The sequence below is a fragment of the Amblyomma mixtum genome, chromosome 10 (assembly GCF_055824585.1).
Source record: "Amblyomma mixtum isolate Tamu chromosome 10, ASM5582458v1, whole genome shotgun sequence".
In the NCBI taxonomy this organism is placed as follows: Eukaryota; Metazoa; Arthropoda; class Arachnida; order Ixodida; family Ixodidae; genus Amblyomma; species Amblyomma mixtum.
In genome coordinates, this window is record NC_143021.1 from 111933997 (window position 1) to 111953411 (window position 19415).

At 45.3% G+C, this 19415-nt stretch overlaps 1 protein-coding gene across 5 annotated transcripts in view; it reads right to left on the reverse strand.

The window, feature by feature from the left end:
- Nucleotides 1-19415, reverse strand: part of LOC149326691 (ryanodine receptor-like) — a 539764-nt gene that overhangs the window by 95646 nt on the left and 424703 nt on the right. For all 5 annotated transcript variants that reach the window (XM_089562900.1, XM_089562898.1, XM_089562899.1 and 2 more), the window contains exons 91-96: nt 18807-18875; nt 8220-8319; nt 3220-3299; nt 1696-1772; nt 1464-1618; nt 38-126 (exon numbers count right to left, since the gene is read on the reverse strand). In XM_089562900.1, the coding sequence (XP_089419026.1) occupies nt 38-126; nt 1464-1618; nt 1696-1772; nt 3220-3299; nt 8220-8319; nt 18807-18875 (570 nt within the window). The remainder of the gene's footprint in view (nt 1-37; nt 127-1463; nt 1619-1695; nt 1773-3219; nt 3300-8219; nt 8320-18806; nt 18876-19415) is intronic.

The window sequence follows — 19415 nt, forward strand, 5'->3', positions numbered from 1 at the left end:
CTTAAGGTAGAATAACAATAATACATAGCTCGCATACCTGCAGCCTAAGCAGGTAATCCACAGTACTGATGACAACGTTCACAGTGGTTGTGTTCCCAGCTTGGGTCCTCAGGTAGTTCTGAAACTCTGAAAAACACAGGAGACAAGAAGAAACAACGGAATGAGAGAAGCAAAAATGCATAAGCAAATTATGCAGTCAGGAGCCATAAGTTGTGCTGGAGCACTCTCACCTCTGCACAGAGTATTCGACAACTGAAGATGTCAGAAGAATCCCTTATTTTGTAATACTGTGCAGTGCCAGCTATTAACGTCCACCTCCTTGCCGCAGAGTCAAAGCTTATCATAACAAACCTCAGTAGGGCAAATTATGCATTGTAAGCAAACACCTGCTGTTTTATTATTACTGAAATGAGAATCATGTACCTTCTATAATGAACTGCATGTGCACGCAATTGATCAAAATGCATGACTGCCAGCTTGCAGCAGCCTTGCCTTTTGTGTTGCCGCCAAAAGAGCGCCCTGCTTGAATTAACTCTACCCTGCCCTCTGCTCACAATGAGATCAAACTAGGCACAAGCATGCGCTGCTGTTCCCCTCCGTTGCAGCCAATTGTGGCCCTCCATCCTGCGTGCACTGTGGCGAGTGTGCTGTGCGGTCCGGATGAGGCAGCGATGGGACGCTTTCCGACAAAGTGGAGAATATTTCTCAAGTTCAGCACGGAGAAAACAAATCGTGTAGCGGTTAAGATCGAGACGGCTCGGAGAAAAATAAGTCGGCCATCAGAGAACGGCCTAGGATGCAGCAGTGGAAAAAGCCCTGCATCTGTAGTTTTTAGACACTCGTGTAGGAAATTTGCCTGCCTCTGGCCTCAGCAGAAAGGTGAAAGACTGTAACTGAATCTTGACTGCTCAGGGGTTTATGACAGGCAGTGGATGGCTGGCCAGCAAATTGCCTTAGGAGCGAATTACGTGTGGTAAGCGGCAGGGCTTTAGTCTTACATTAGCATACCTGCATATGACGGTTCACAATGTCATGTATGGTCGGTCGGCCAAATGTTTGACCAACACAGTTCCCCCTTCGAGTTACTGATTAATTCGCTCTCGCCCTACCATAAGCTTGCCGTCTCAGTTAGCTCAATTGGTAGAGCGACTGCTCCGGTGAAGCGGTGGTCCTGGGTTCGAACCCCGGACCAGGACGAATTTTTCTTTAACTGCGAAGTTTCTGAGAAAGCTGTATAGCTTTCCTTTGTAGCCGTATGGCTGCGCTCGGGTGGACGTCAATGAGTAATTACTCTCTTATTACAATCTCATGTATAGTGAACATGAAACTGAAATTCGCTACAAGCAGGTTCTGCTCCACCGAACAAATTCCAGTGAATGCATCCGTTTCGGCCAGGTGTGTAAAGGGTCACACTTCGCTGCAATGCTTGCAGAAACAGCAAGAGAGGAGGACCCCCCTCTCACCCAGGTTGTGGCCCTCGCAGAGCAGCTGCAGGAAGCGGAACAGGGCACAGGTGAAGTCGGCATCGTGCATGTTCTTCTCGCCTGCCGTCCCCTCGGAGCCCACGCCCAGCCCCTCGGCCTTCTGGGTGCGCTCGAAGGCGTCCAGGTCCAGCACACTGCACAACCACAGGAGGAGGACGGTCACCTCAAGAGCGCACATTGTGCACTGCGCTGCTGTGGGAGGCCAACGCACCTGCATGAGTTCATCAGGCCGGCAATGGAGGTGAAGAAACCCACGTCCTTCTTCTCCTTGAGGTGCTTCAGCATGCGCTGCAATGTGTGAAGACCACCCTACTCAGCTGCTGCTGCTCTTTCTAGAAGTGAGCAAGGACACACTACCGCACGGCACTGCAGTAGACAACACGCTAGCCTGGACGCTTCTTACGCTCAGTGACATCCGTACACAGTGTCCCTTTGCATTCGCTGAGCAAAGATGTCACCTCTGCGGCCATCTAGGCACGACAAAAGTGGACACATTTTCTTTAAGACCTTGACTTTACAGCCTTGATGGGTCTTTGATCTTACTCACAAACCCTCTTATGTCAGTCACTGCAAGATCATCAGATGACACAAATAAAAAAGGTAGCAAACACCAAGACCACACTAGAGGCAAAACGGCTGTTGGGCTCCTGGCACAATGCTAAGGGGAGATACGGGTCTTGAAATGAACATTTTTATTATTAAAGACACCATAGTGAAATCAAATGTGCATGTGTTTCTTCTTCCTATTTTCACAAATGTAATTAGTTTCAGTATACCTCAACTTGTTCATGTATTATAGAAAAATAAAGGAAGCCTAATCAGTAAATTCTTAAGGATCGTTAAGAGACTTTCTTTCTACATTCTTTGCTTTCAACTGAATGGGGCTGTCGCCAAAGACCTGCAATCTACAGTTATGCTAATTGCATTCCTGTTGAAGTACACCATATCATATAAAAATGTTAAATTTTGTCCAATCACCATAAACATGAACCATAGTGAGGTGACATTATGGTTCACACAATTATAAATCATTGGCTCAGCCAAACAAAAACAGCATAGCTCCACAGTTAAGTTCTTTCTGAATTCAATGGTATAAGATCAATCGAAATTGCACTATAAAAACATAATGAAAACTTCCGTAAGGATAGTCACATTGGGAAAAAACATGAAGCTGAGAGAATCACATTTGAAGTGGACGCGCCAGCCATTCGTAGGTCATTGTGGAGGCCTCAAAAAACAACAGAATGCAGATGTTCCAAAAATATTTTACGGTAGTGAGCAGTACACGGTAGTGGGTAAGAGGCCCAGTTTTCAAACAAAACAAGGATAGCGGCCAGTGGGGATGCGGTTGTGGGAAGTGACGGGCGTGAAGTCCTGCCTCATTTCACTCCGAAATTATCATTTCCAGGCTTCGTAGGCATGAAATAAATATATATTTTAGTAGTTGGAGGTCAAATTTAGACCTTCGCAGTTCAAAATTTTGCAATTGTGCAGTATTATTCATACAATTTTCAACGTTTATCAGGTCATCACTGGCAACAATGGCGCTTACAACTTATTTGAACTTGGTCATGTTTCACTTTTTGCACTAGCCTTAGTGTGAACCAGTGCACAAACTACTAACAGAAAACTTTTCTCCATGCATTTGGACAGAAAAGCCATCGCTTCCCTTGAAGGACGCAAGAGCGCAAGATTCTCGACATGCAGGGCCAGTGAGCTTAGTTAAGTGCATCACCATCTGGACTTCCTGGTTTCCTCCTTTCAGAAGGGAGATGCCCAACTTCAGGGTCTCAATCACCATGGGGCCGTGGCAACCTGAGGAAAGAAACAATAATGGATTCTCGCCAATTGTCTCTGAAGACAAGAGCAAAGTCATGCGCACAGGAAAGCTCTTCCACTCGGACCCAGCTATCAAGAATCCAATCATCACTCAAGCAACACATTCATACAGCAGCAATTTCCATGTGCTCATGGGTAATGTACCTATGGTAGCGCTTTCTACGAAAGTAAAAACTGCTGAAATAATTTCCTGCATTACCTTAAGAATATGAATGCGCATTACCCCAAAATGAGCACGTACAGGGGCGAGTACAGAAGGTTAGCACAGGGGACAGATCGCATGTGCAAAATGGCATGGCAACGCTCAGCACTGCAGTACAAGAACACAGAGATAACAAGGTCGTTCCCCCCTTCAGTCTGAGAAACACCAGAGAATGACCAATCCCGCACATTTGGGCATTAATCCATTGATGCTATAGCGTCATAACCTAAAGGGATAATGCAATGCTTTCCGAAAATTTTTACTGATGTGCTGGAATTCCGACCTTTCATTCTACAGGATACCTTGGTTCGTTTCATCGCCAGGGTTGATCGAACAACGAAAAAAAAACTAAATTTCGGTTTCCCACCGCACAAATGTCATCTTAGCAAACAGCAAAAGTCATCTTAAGCCACCAATCAGATATTTCTCTCGTCAACACACACATTTCACCACTAACTTTTGGGGCACTGCTCGTGAGTAGTATGTCTTTCACGTAACTTGAACCAGGCTAATCAGCAAGGCTGTGCAATCATAGTTGATCTCCATTGGCCTTGCACTTGTGCGGTTACGGTGAAATCTTATTAATTTAACCCCCGTTAATTCAGAAATTTGGATAATTCAAACTAGGAACACGGTCCTGGCCAGCATCCATGTAAGTCTATGGCATCAGAGGCTTGTTATTTCGCATAAGAGATCACATTAAGGTACGACCCACACAGGCAGCGATTATCTATATATCGCGTGTTGCGTAAATCAGAAAAAATCGAAAAAAAAATTCTCTCGGCCTAACCACACGTTTGTTCGGGATCAAATTTCGCCCAGAGGTTGCATTTGGTGGTCAGTTTTGTTTTATACTTCATTTACGTGGGGTACTTGCCTGATTCAGCCAGAATTATTTCGAAATTTCCATCGTCTGTGGCGACGGCGAACCAAAACCGAAAGGCTTCGCAGCAGTGGTACCCAAGGCGCCATCTGGCAACCACCGGAGAAACCCAGCTGTGCTAAGTTCGTGAGCAAATCATCTTTGCTTGGTGCTCTCTGCTGCGAAGCAGCGCAAGACATCACCGAAAAATGCGGTCGTACAGCGATCAAGAGAAGGCCATGCCCGTGACTTGGCTATGCGAGTCCAACTCCTCCACAGCCGCCCACCCCGGTAGAGGGCTCGTTTCTCTGGTGGTTGCGAGATGGCGCCACGGGTACCAGTGCTGCGAAGCCTTTCGGTTTTGGTTCGCCGTTGCCGCAGACGATGGGGATTTCCAAATAATTCTGACCGAATCAGGCAAGTACCCCATCTAGATGTAGTATAAAACAAAACTGACCACCAAATGCAACCTCTGTGCGAAATTTGCACCTGAACAAACGTGTGGTTACGCCGAGAGAATTTTTTTTCGATTTTCTCTGATTTACGCAACAGGCGGTAGACCTCCCCAAACTTGAATTTCTTGAAACAGTGGTGCTCACCCACCCCAGGCATGCAGGCAAAGTGGTTTGGTTTTGGTTTCTTGGGGTTTAACGTCCCAAAGCGACTAAGGCTATGAGAGATGCCGTAGTGGAGGGCTCCGGAAATTTCGACCACCTGGGGTTCTTTAACGTGCACTGACATCGCACAGTACACGGGTCTCTAGAATTTCTCCTCCAAAGAAATTCTAGCCGCCGCAGCCGGGATCGAACCCGCGTCTTTTGGGTCAGCAGCTGAGCACCATAGCCACTGAGCCACAGTGGTGATCGGAAATCCCTGATAGCCGAAACTTAGCTCAGTCGCATAGCTTCCGCTTGACTTTTTTTTGCCATCCTGCAGCTGCCATCGGGTGCACACATCAGCCAGCTCCGCCGTTTAGGACACTGCTTGGCGCGTCTTTCCTTGTTATTTTGAGAAGCCGTTCTAATGCCTACGCATATTTCCCTCACTTGCGTCCACGTGCTTCTTCTGCTCTTCCTGGGGTGGTATTCTCCCGGTGTCGCCTTTTGCGACATGTCGCAGTCGCACTTCGCTGATTGGCTCGAGCCGCGGTGACGGCGGCGTGACAACACGGATCCGCCTTCCTGCTACGTCGTCGTGACGTCGCCCCAATTTACTACGCTTAGTCGAACAACGAAATGCGCTGAAGCGATTCGCGCGGGCGACGGGCTACCGTTAGCGTACGAACGCAATCGGCAGTTGCGGCTTTTGCGCCCTTGGCGTGAAAACATGGCGACGTCCTTTCAAGCGAGAGCCGCCCGCTTCAGCCAATTCAGCAGTCCTTGCGATTCCGGTCGGCATGTTTACCGGCAACTACTGGTGTTGTTACTTTTCGCTATGACTTACCTTGCTTCGACGATAAAGTTTAAGCTGCAATTCAGCCTAGTTTTTTAGATACGCTCTCGATTCTGGAGCGCGCAAGCCTAATGGGACCTCCAGCTACATTGCTACCGTCTGCAACTGCCCGAAACGCAGCCGAAACCTAGCACAACCGTCCGGAACGAAAGAAAAATAGATTTGGAGCTTTTTCGCGGTGTTTTATAGACTTAAATGAAGTAAAGCGAGTTTATATTAAATTTGCAAATGTTTTTTTGAACATTAGACGTCATGTGATGGCAAATATTCTTGCTATAAAAGATACGAAACTACTGCTGCTAGTGGATCAGCAGTGGTAAATTGCCGCTTCTCGGAGTGAATGAATGCACCGCAGACGAAAGTGCCGGCTGCTTTTTCCGTTTCTTCGAGCATCTGTAAGCACTTTTTTAGGCCCCGCCCATATGCGACATGTCGCAAAAGGCGACACCGGCAGAATACCACCCCTGTACGCTGACACGTGCGGTCATGCATCCTCAAAACATGACGGGGCCATTTGTGAAGAGGCACCACTGCTACTGCAACACACTGCGAAAAGGGCCGCGGAGGCCTTTACGAGCTTGGAGAAATTTTTTGACACTCCCAACAGTGTGCGCAAAGCAAAGCGCTTGACAAAACAGTGAAAAAACTTTGTTGTTGCTTGGCTTTGATCTCAAATGTGCACAATCATTCTCATTAGAAAAGATTACCACCATGCAAACAGTTCTTGGCAGTTTTTTTAAAGTCATTCAATATTTCAATTATTTTTTCTGACTCTTTGAAGGCCAAATTAAAGAAATTTTACGGTATGTGTCTTTTGCTTTGGGGTGGCTCACCACGATGACTGCAGATATTAACATAGGCACTTTAGCCTTCAGCACAAAATGCAGTTTTTCCCACTTTCGCAACCATGAAAGCATGGTGTGCGTTGGAATAGGGGAATCACAGTATGCACATAGTTCCAGAACACACCTTGGTGTTTAGAAAGGGGCATCTCACTCAAGCGGCCAGACACATACAAGCGCCAATGAGGTGCACAGTGACGTGCTTCCAGTGTCGTTCAGCAGTGCGCTGCTTTTACGGCAAAATGGGTCATAGCCATATATCCTCTTTTTTTGACCAAATGTTCAGGGGAATCCCCCAAGGTGGAGTAGATTTGTAATAAGCTTGCCATCCCGGTTAGCTCAATTGGTAGAGCGACTGCTCCGGTGTAGCATTGGTCCCGGGTTCGAACCCCGGACAAGGACGAATTTTTCTTTAACTACGAAGTTTCTGAGAAAGCTGTATAGCTTTCCTTTGTAGCCGTATGGCTGCGCTCGGGTGGACGTCAATGAGTAATTACTCCCTTATTATCTTCTTTTTTTTTGTTTAGTGTTGCCTTGGTGCAGTTCTGGCACAATCTGGGGCTAAAATGCCAGCTTGGCACAAGATGAAGCCGCAGTCTGTTCATGGCGTACTTAGGCACAACTGGAGCAGCACTTCCACCACTGCAAATGTGTGTCTTTACGTGCTGAATGCCTGCATTTCTTGACCATTTGTCAGCACGATTAATTTCCACGGTGTCTACACATGCATCCATCTGTGGCGCAAAATGTTTTCGCTGTTCACTTTTTCATGAGTGCTTTTTTTCTTATTTTTGAACATGTTGCAGGCTTATTCCTGATCCTCTTAAGCCCCTGTCACACGGCACTCCTCGAAGGCCTTTCCAGCAAAGGCACCTCTTTTCACCACAGGAGCGAAACCTAAAAGCAGCAGCAAAGCAGCTACATGGTGGAGCCTAAAGGTGAAAGAGTCGTTGAGGCTTAGCACCCGCTGCTGTGCATCAGGTGGTTGAGGTGAGTGCTTTAAAATTAAAGTGGGCTAACCTGTTCATTCATTGAGCTCAGACATTTATATATTCTTATTGCTTCCTTAAGAGGACTGCAACAGCTACCCTCATCATAATCAGCAGCAGCAGGCTTTGTGCACTGCCTTGGCCACCAGGGATACTCGGTGTTGCTGCAACCATTTTACTGCCTCGAAATATGGGCATAAATATTCGTCCAGAAAGCACAACCACATAAACCACTCTTATTTTTTAAAGATGTTTTCAAGTATTGTTAGCTGCCCATATTTTTTCCTTTGCTGTGAGTTTTCGATGCTGGACCGCACTCTGATCGCAGGTTCTCAAAGGCTGCGCCTTTGGGTTCCAAACTTCTCGGACGGGAGCCTTCGCTTCCGACGCCCTCAGCAGCAAAGATGCAACATGCGTGCCACGTAGCTGCACTCCTCAGGCCTTTGAACACAAGGCCTTTGCGGTGCCCGTGGGTGTCACAGAAACAGCCCATCGCAGGGCAGCATACAAGGCAAGGAGAAGCAGCAGAGCATGCCCTGTTTCTCTGACCTTTGCAGGCGGAGATGTAGAGGAGAGCCATCTCGGCGACCCCCCGACTGGCCAGCCTTGCCTGCTGGAACAGCAGCCGCTGCTTCTCCAGCTCTTGCTCCTGCACATCATTGAGGATAACCGATTGAGGGATAAAAAGCTGCCCCGAGAGGGAGGGAAACATTAGCCACGCAACCCACCAAACTGGCTGACAGCTCAAAAGTGCTCGGCATGGTGTTTTCAAAGCATTTCACTTGGAATGAACATATGCAATACCTTGCAGCTAAAGTATCATCAGCTGCTGGCATAATACAAAATGACCCACATACTACTAGTGGAAACTGAATTTTTACTTTATAATGCAATAGTACTTTCACTTCTGCAATATTGTTGCATCAAGTGCTGTACCACAGGCGTCACGAACTTGTCCAAGCTATACCTGCTACAAAAGAGAGCGGTCCAAGGCATAGCTAATGTGACTTATTCTCATCCCACTAGTTTTTGAAATATGATATTCTCCCAGTGTCTCATTTGTATAATTACAGGCTGATCTTACACTACAGAACTTTTTGAAATTTAGCACCAGTATCGTAACCTTTCTTCCAAAACTACAGGAAAATCTTTCACTTCAACTGGTGCAACATAAGGAAAAAAGGCATGTCCCTACACCCAGGATGCTCTACAATAAACGGAACGTGTTATACTTAGCCCGTTTTATGAAATAACGCCAAAAGAGCTACTGCTGGGGCTAGTTAGAAATACATCTTTGAGGGTATTGGTGAGTGCTAGCAAGCGTATTAGTCGCTTCTACTGCGAAAAACGTTTCCTGTCCTGATTGGTGCATTTTATTTGTTTCTTGCTATACGATATGAAGTAGTATGACACTTTTCATTTTGCGTATGGCAAGGTTTTGTTTGTTTCTTGCTTTGTAGAGTGCATTGCAATGCATTCATCTTTTTGGAGATGCTGCCATTGCCTTCAACTCCACCGTATTGTCATCTTTGCTTGGTGCTAGGGCCTTTGTCAAGCTGCTCCTGCAGCATTTAGCCCTGGTTTGCTTCTTTCTAAAAAGTAAAAATAAACTAAACTGAGACTGAACTGAGCTGAATGCCCACCGAGAGTGGTGAAAAATGATCCAATGCAAACCAACAGTAACACATACTCATAGCCATTCAGGCTATAGGATTTCAACAAAGCTGCTCAAAACCATCCCCAGACATGAGCAACAAAGGATATCCTGTGAACTTGACAAAGCAGCCTAATGTGGAAGCCACACGCTCACCTTCAGTCGTCGAAATTTTTGCTACGGAGCCAGCATTGGCGGCATGCAAGAGAGAAGTGTTGGGTGGCAGGTTAGTCATAACAAGCACAGTTAGCGAGACACACTCGGTTAGCCTCCTAAACCTATGTGCCTGAAAATGCTCAGCCTCCGTCCCAGTTAAATGCTAAAGCTCTGTGTATTCTGGCTACACATCTAGTAAATGGCATGCATATCAGTGTGCTCCAAATATAGGTTGACCCTCACCTCTTGACGCATAGCAGCCACTGCCACTGCACTACATTACGCAGCTTCCCGTGAGATAACACTGTGGTGTGTGCACAGCACAAAGCACTGGTCTTGCACTTGTAGAGTCAATGCATGCACCGGAGGTTATTGGAAGTTTTCTTTACGCTCTCTACCGCTCATCGGGCAAGGCAACCACCAGTGCAAGCAAGCTGTGTTAATGGTGCGCAGTTCAAACTTTAATAATAATAATAATAATTTTTATTTCTGCCTCAAAGATACTTGGACCGAGGAGCTGCAGAAAAAGCTGTAGAAAACAGCTTGACAAGGCCGCAGCCTCGATTTTACAGGCAGCAGCAGCAGACAAGCAACGACTCAACTTCTAAGGTCGTACAAAAAAAAATGTAATACATTGCACGATCACCTCAGGTATACTGAGCAAAGACCGCAAAAACAAGTTTGTTACAAAGGTATGGCATTTTCGCACATCCAAATACAAGACACAGCAACAAAGACAGTTATTTTGGCATAAGTGAGCATGAGAAATTTTTTAAGCTACCTTCTACATACATGCTATGCAATACTTTATGCGTGCAGGTGAACAAGTCAAAATTAGCAGATGAATTGCCAATGCTCCACACATGGAGCTCCATGCATACGGGCACTGGCATGGGGCACGCACTAGCTGTGACTCATGCATCATCTCAGCTGCTGTACACACGTTGGCTTTGAGTGCAGGTGGACCCCTCCATTTCAGATGGTTGCTCTCGTGAAAAAGACTAATCAGCTGCAATGTAAGATGAATCCTCCCTTTTGTACCTAATGTTGTTATATACAGCCACAATGGGCCTCTCAAAGTGACTCCAGTATTTTAAGAATACGTGAGGTACTGCTTTGCACGCAAGAATACTGCTTTGCACACAAGGAATCATTCCAGCTTCACACAAAGAATCCACATTTTGAGCATAACTAACTTGTAAGCAGGTAAATTATTGTTACCAGTGGTTATTATGGCTTGCAGTAGGAAAAAATACCGCACTTACTCGTGTAATTTGCACACCCCTAATTGATTACCCGGGTTTATATAAAAAGAGAGACTTTTACTCGCATATTTTATGCTCCCAGCTGCACCAGTATGCATGCGGAAGATCAGCACAGCTATGTTTGCAGCTACAAAAGGTGCGAGTGGGGGGGGGGGGGGGGGCATGAATTGCTGCAAGCTGGAATCCGAAATTACTGAACCGTTTGCTGTTTCCCAGCAAACCACAAAGCTCTCGGAGACGTCTAGCTAGACGTTTCTGAGAGGTTTTTGGTTTGCTGGGTTGCTTTGCCGCTAGTCAGCCAGGCCACACGTGTGCCTCTGAGCATTTACTGATTTGAGCTGGACGTGCGCCATCATGCTACTCAACAGGGAACTGCATAACATGGAAGGGGCTATGCTTCTTACATTTGGAGTACACATTTTTTCCCCAGTGAGGGATACGACATATAGACAGCAATATACAGTATATATTGTGCATTATGACCTTTGGAAATGGTCACAACATTTTTTCATGATTTGCATACCCACTTTTTGAAGCCTTAATTTAAAGAAAAAAAAGTGCGCAAATTATGTGAGCAAATACAGTTATGTCATCTGCAGTTATTAAAAAAAAAAAAAAACGTCACATATGAATGATTTGATTTTGTTTAGCCAATACACAGCTATCAACTGCACTGATGCTATATTTTCACACGTTTTTGTTTTCTCTCCTTTTGTGTGTATTTTCACTCTTGAATCCATTTTTTCTTCTCACATCCTCCTTTTTTTTTTGCTCCCTTTCCTTTTCTTCCCTCCCATCTTTTTTTTTTTTGCAACTTGTCTGCTCGTTGCGTGACTTATACACTGTCTGCTGTAGGGCAGTGCCACTCAAGCCTTCCGAGGCTTCAGCAGGCCCGCATTCATATTAGAAAGAGGAAATAAAAATTTTATTATAATTATTATTTTTATTAATGTGACATGTGCTCTGTCCAAAGACACACATCCTTTACTGACAATAACAATACACAAACAATTCTTAACGGCATTTCTCTCACAGGTGAAATGAAGCTTATCTGAAATGCCAGCATGTTTTGTACTTCTAAGAAAATAACTAACGTTCTCCAACTGACCAACCATACAACTGAAAACGTAAACAACAGTACTTTGAAGTCAGCGCTGTGGTGTCTCATCTTCTCTTCATCCCTGTTTTAAAGTTTGACTGTCTGCATTTTTAGCTGTCATGATCTACCAACTAGCCCAATCAGCCACGCTTGCAAGCTACCATACAATACACACACATAGTTCACAGTCATCACACACTCTACAGAAAATGTACTGGTAAGACACACGGAGGGAAAGGGCATGCAAGCTTTGGCCACCTTCAGATACACACTGACCTGTTAACAGACCGACAACTGACCTAAATGAGTCATGAGGTTATGGTGGAAATGAAAGGAACCTGCCTTATAGAGTAAAAACTGAGCACAGCAGTACTGAAGGAACGGGGATGTATAATTTCAATTTGGCACTGAAAATCACATAAAACAAGTTGATGCTACTTCTCGTGGTGAGGTGCATCCCACAACATGACCACACCTCGGTAAAATACTGCATATGCACATGTTGTCAAGTGCATAAGTTTGCTTTGTTTCTCAAGTCTTTGCCGTATTTTATTATATTTGAAGCTCTCTCAAGTGTGTCCTTTGGTGAAAATGTTTCCACCATATCGCTGATTAAATGCTTTGAGCTTTAGTGACTAGAGCGCGCCACAGTGTATAGCATTTCTTTGTTGAAGCACTAACCATGGCCCATTAAACCTGTCATCGACGAGATCACTGTGCTGTAACTACTTGCGGGGCATGGCAGCTCAAGTGAACGTTTCGCTTACGACAGTTGCCTAATTACTGCCCGGTGGCTGAGACTATCTTAGTTTCCAGTTGCACCTCCGTCGGTGTGCAATCCGTAGAGACACATAGAAACAAAATGGTAGGGTTTTAATGTACTTAAACAGAGCAGGACATGCAAAAGCACTTGAGTCAACACTGCCTCAAAGGCAATCACATGCAAAGTCTTGTCATCAGCCACTATTGAAGGGGAGGGAGGGGTTCAAATTTCGGACGTTGCCGCTGCAGCTGCACAAGGCCTGCGCTGCTGGCACTCCACCAAAGGTCAAACGTTGAGGCTTCGCACATACCCCAGGTTTTTCAGCTTTGCTAGTGAAGTAGTGCTTTTCACACTAAAAATTCCCAGAGGCACTTAAGACTGCTCACATGCGGGAAGAATGCAAAAGCATTACTGTTCCTGGGTGCATTATTTATGCGTAATATTTGTATATGCATTAAAGTTGTTTGAATCGCACGACCGAATCGTAACTTCCTCCTGGAGATTTGTGGATGGTGACTGCACTCGCTTGTGAGGCCAGGAACTGAGTTCCTTTTAGCATGAGGTGGCCTTTCTCAAGCAGGCAGTGGCAGAAAGTTAGGCATGAGATTGAGAAATCTGCAGGGATACGGTGGCCGCAGCTGGCACAGGACAGGAGAGACATGGGAGAGGCCTTTGGCCTGCAGTGGGCGTAGTCAGGCTGATGATGATGACGAAAATTCAAGGTGCATATGTAATCAGTTCAAATCGCTGCTGCAAGCTAGCCTCCAACTTGACTCGCATATGTAAGCTATATGCAATGAGACATTCTATGACACCACCCAGAACGCTGTACGACAAACGGTTGCGTCACAATTTTGGTACGAATGTCGGAAAAACTGGTGCCACATGGCTGTAGGCCAGTGGAAAGTATATACAGACAAACAACATGATGAGAACAAAAAGTAACTGCGCACTCAAAACCTCGGGGGGCGGATGCACAGGAGAGGCGGAAGTATGAAGTTATGCCCTATGTTCACAGGGTCTCGCACGGCCTCAAGAGGGTCGCCGGAAAATTCGGCGTTGAGGTCATTTTTTCTGCACCTTGCAAGTTGTCGCGTTTGTGCAATTTGGCGAGAAAAGATAAGCAAAAGAAGGTTGTGTGTGGCATTAACCACAGGAATAAGTTCGTACAGTGTACATGCAATGTAATTTATCAGATTCCCCTGAGATGTGGTGGGGTGTACATCGGTCAAACTGGCCGCTGTGTCAACATTAGATGATTCAAGGGGGCAGCATCTGCCTAAGCATTGTCACACTTGCAAGCATGATGACAAAGATTGTAATCCGCTTTTCGATAGGACTAAGATTATCGGACGCTCGAGGGATAAGAAAGAACGGGAAATTATCGTGGCCTTGGAAATCGCGAGATTAGGGCCTGACAGGTGTGTTAGCGATGCTTCAGTACACCTGTACCGCAAGGAGTTCGAGTTCCTTGATTCCACGAGATGAGCGTGGCTTTTGTTTTTGTTTTTGGGGGTTGGTGCTCATGCGCTTTGTAAAAAGAAGGAAGGAAGGAGGCGCTGGTGCAATAAACCAGTTGTCAGTCTGCGTTTGTCCCGTGTGGTTCTCTTTCTCTTGTCCCGTCCTTTTGCGCAGTTACTTTTTGTTCTCATAATGTCATACCAACTAGCCCCTCACCGCACTCTTCTACGAACAACATGTACAGGATTATCTGAAGTGGCAGTGCTTGGCTTGCTGTATGCGTCATAAAGCTGCTTGATGACGTCGCCCTATTTTTCTTGTCACTGCTGAGATTTTCTGTACCATCTACGAGTACACCGACTCACATGCACGCATGCCACTGGCTTTTTTTGTAATGGGTCTGGTAATGCTTTCTCAATAAAATTTGTGGCAAGAATCCTGTACAACATTTCTGACAAAACCATGGTGGAGTCAGGTTCCTTCTATGCTAAGTTTTGCATTATGCAGACAATCAGTCATCATCATCATTAGCATGACTATGTCCACTATAGGACAAAGGCATCTTCCATATCGCGCCAATTAACCCTGTCCTGCGCCGGATGCGGCCACCCTATCCCCGCATTCTTCTCAATCTCATCCATCTGCCTAACTTTCTGCCATCCCCTGCTACGTTTGCCTTCCTTAATATCCACTCCCATTATCCTCAATGACGTCAGGTTAGCTTGCCTTCACATTAGTACACGCACTGCCCAAGCCCATTTCTTCCTCTGGATTTGGACTGGGATGTCATTAACCCGCATTTGTTCCCTCACCCACTCCACCCGCTTCCGATCTCTTAACGTTACACCCATCATTTTTCTATTTTTCTTTCCATAGCTCACTGCGTTGCCCTTAACTTACGCTGAACCCTCTTTGTTAGCCTCCACGTTTCTGCCCCATAGGTGAGTAACGGTAAGACACAGCTGTTGTATACTTTTCTCTTGAGGGATATTGGTAAACTGCCATTCATGATCTGAGAGAACCTGCCATATGCGCTCCACCCCATTCCTATTCTTCTAGTTACTTAGCACTCGATCGGGGAAAAGAAGTGGGTCCTTAAATTCAGTCGTTGGTCATTTCAAGGGAATCTTTACATGGTGTGGCGAAATTCTGCAAACCCAAGTCTTTTGATTGAGCTTAAAACTGCTATGGAACATACCGACAAAAAAAGGAATGTCCCACAACAAAGGACACACATGCAACACAACACAAAGACACAAAAAACAACAGAACACAAAGTGATTGGCAGGAACTTACTAGAAGACCCTGACATGCATCCAGAGGCAAAGAGAAAAGGAAGAGACATTAGTGAAAACAAGCCAACCAACACTTCTTGTGAGACAAGCACACACAGAAATGTCAGTCTGATCAAAAATGAGCACTATTCTTCAGGCATTTGTAACAGAAAGGAAAATCCAGCCCAAGTGCACATTCGAGAGAATCAGCAGGCTTGCACTCAGCAGTATTCCAACATAGATATGAGAAGACTTGCTTTTAAGAATGCCATAACTGCAAAACAAATTGTGTGGTAAGGAGTTAAATAGCGAGGAAATGTGTAGGTTTATCATAGTAGAAGAGTCATTATCAAGATAAGTGAGAAATTTCTCATCCAAGATGTGCAGCAATATTACGCCCAAGCCGGAGTACTATGCAGACCAAGCCCCTAAAATACAAACGCCCTTCATGCAAAGAAGCTGTGCTAACGCATGAATGCAAGGAAGCAGGCTGATATAGGAATCCAAAGTGTCATAAACTATTGTCGAGCCCATTTATAACAAACCTGACGCTCGCGTGGATTGCATTCGATATATTTGAAGTTCGTAGTAAGTGGACTTCCCTAGAGCCAAAAGTACAAAGTCAGACTGTGTAAGTCTGTTATGTGCATTTGTTTATTCAAACTATAGTTTATTACAACACTTTCCAGGCTCTCCAGAGCACTCGCACAACCCTCGCCACCGATAGTGCTGCTACCCAGAAGATGCTTTAGGGGGTGACGTAACTCACTGCAGCGGTCTCCTCGTCATTGCCTTCATCATTTTCGTGGCAATCAGACAGAGTTCGTAGTAATACTGCAGTACTATTTTCATCAGTGAATAGCTCTCCGATGTCTGCGTTATCACCAGCAACATCAGGTCGGTCTAGGTGTGCGTCAAAAATGCGTTACCACAAATCTACACATGCGTACGATAATGTGGGTTTTCGACAGTATCCTCTAACGTTAATGAGAATATAAACTCCGCCTTACGGAAGCAATTCTTGGTCACTACGCGGTAGTTTCCACCCACATGAATTTAGTCCATGGTGGGGAACAAAGTTACCCGAACTGGGACGCTGGCACCTGTCAGTCGATCGCTGTCAGTATGCACTGGTGATGCGGTGCCAATAGGGCCCCTCAAGCACATGAATTACGCCCATGTGAGCTGGCAAGTGTGGCTCATTGGTGGCAGAAGAGCGTGGTCACCGCAGTTAGAGAGGGAGACGGTAACGCGAAGCTTGCTGCACTTTTCACGAGCACGAGGCACCACCTTTTAAGGCATGCACTTTTAACGGCTTCATCTATCAAAACGTTCCATCGGCATGCTATACATCCCATTTTTTTTGTTTTGTTTTTAGGGGGTCGTGTTGTTGTTGCTTTCTTAGTAATGAGGGGAGGGGGTGCCACAGAGACCTGGAGGCATTCATCACTCTCCACTCCTGAGTTAAGGGTTTCCAACTATAGGGACCATTTCACAGAGCCCCCTCGTTCCTCTAACCAAGTTGTGCTGTATCTTGTTGCTTGTTTGCTGTATCTGAGATATGATGCCATAGCCCTAACACATATTTTGACGGTAGCACCACCCTCGTTCACAATGAGCAAGCATTCATTATAACTGCGGCCGTTATAAGCGGGCTCGACTGTACTTCAAAATATGTTTCATCCAGCTGGTTAAGGTGTTTACAAACAACAGCTGTTTGCAAAGATTGAAGCAACCCTTCCTTTCTATTAAAAAAAATTTAAGTTACAAATAAAATTCAACGATGGCCAAACAATACCACCTGCAGTATGATCTAAAAATCAGAGTAAATAAAAGCAAGCAAAACAAGCTTACATTCTGTCATGCTAAGCATTGTGCATGCTAGAGACATGGCCAAAAGGTCTTCAGAATAACTGATTGTTGGGCGAGGTGCAAGAGAACGAAGGCAGCACACATGTTGTGTCCTTTCTCAGTTGCGCAGCCATTCTCTTGCACATGGCCACAGTGTCTTTAACTCTATTCATGGTAAGGATACTGATTCTCAAAACAGATGAGCTTGTAAGTGCCCTCATCTTGCACTAGTGTGCATTTTCCAGTGAGCTGCATTTTTCTGATGGCGGCAGAAATCAGCCAAACTGAGTTAAATTCCTCTGCAAGCTCTCGATTTTTGCTACTACTCTTGGTACTGTGCATGTTCTTGCATAACCTCAAGATTTACACACTCTCAAAGTTTATGCATCGATTTATTACTTGAAAAGTGCATAGGTACAGCTGAACCCATTTAAATTAAAGTGACTAGAACCAGCAACAAATCTTTACTATATCAGTTGTTGGTGATGGCATGGTTCTGAGGACACACTCTGGTAATTAATGGCTACCTACTAAACACAGTGTTGGTTTATAAAAGAAACACTCAAAAGTACCTTCCATCCTGCTCTTAATGTCCCTTTATGTAATTTTTCCCTTTCTCATTTCACGTTACCACATAATCGATTTTGTTTACGTCTTGAGAAAGTAGTGCATTTGCACAAATACAATCTATGAATTAACACGTTTTGGCGGGCTAGTTGGTTAATCATCTTGAATAAACAGCGCGAACGAAGACGAGCACAAAAGACAAGAAAATGGACGACACAGCGCTGTGTCGTCCATTTTCTTGTCTTTTGTGCTCGTCTTCGTTCGCGCTGTTTATTCAAGAATCTATGAATGTCACGAATTTGTTTTATGTGAAAACAAAAGTTCTGCGTGAACACGGTGCCTTTTTCCACAGCCTCAGCAACGTTTAAAAGCAATAGTTAAACACGCAAGCAATCGAGGTTCCGCACCTCCATTTCTGACCGTCGCTTCACCTGTGATCTGCGCTGCCGTGCAGCGAATCTTCACCCTTTTTGTTTCCTTCCACACCCTTCACTGCATTTCTACCCTCTGTCCTTTCTTAGAAGCCCGCACCTCTTTCTTTCTGCATTCATAGCCAGCTTTACTTTCTTTTTTCCCTGTGTGCTTTGCCTCACGGCTCCAAGGACTTTAAGAAGTTGGCTTCTTCTTACACTTCCAAGATTGGTCGTGAAGCTGTCTCAAAGAGCAACTTTCATGATGCAGTTAGCGCTAGAATCGAGGGCCAAATGAGAAGGCCGCTCTTTACTACAGCCAATTTTATGAAAAAAAAAAAAAAAAAAAATTTGCTATAAGCAAAAAAAAAATGCACAGTTGTCTACGAGAGGCAAAATGTGACACAGCTATCTTAGTTTTTGCTATATCCGAGTTTACTAGAGCAGGGTTCTACTGTACTTTGAGAACAAGTGTGCTGGCCAGTGGCAGCTGATGTTTGAAATACCACGGGTCAGATGGCACAGCTAAACAGAGCCCTTGAAGAGCTACAAGTAGTGTAACACAAATAATTCGCAGCATTGTGAGGTGGAAAGGCCCGTGATTAAAAAAAAGAGAGAAAAGAACAGTTGCCTCACATGTATGGAGGGCCCAGAGTCCTCGTCACCCTCCTCCTCTTCTTCTTCCTCCTCAGCACCACCACAGCTCTGGAAAACAAAAAAAAACAAAAACAAAAAAAAAATTGTACCAGCCACTTGCACAGCATTGACATTCCTCAGTTCAACCTTCGTTCTGCCCCCGACTGAAAGGTGCTTAAAGTGCATTGCATGGCTTGTTGGCAGTTAACAGCCAACGTGAACAGTACAGAAAAGAACTTCATTAAAACTTTTTTTTCTGGGGGGTGAGGTGGTGCATATCAATCTTGCACAATACAGACCATGAGAAAAACGACACAAACACAAGCGCTAACTGACAAGTGGTTTTATTGGCAGAAGGTTACACCTCATTATAATCATCATCAGCCTGACTACGCCCACTGCAGGGCAAAGGCCTCTCCCATGTCTCTCCAATTAACCCTATCCTTCACCAGCTCCATCAACCAGGAGGTGGGGGAGTCAGGCTCTTCCCAATAGCGCATGTACACCTTCAATGAGCTGACCCAGGCATATAGTGCCGAACGCCAGCTATACCCCCCACCCCACCAATTCCTTGATGACTACCACCAAATATTATGGTGCCATGAGAAC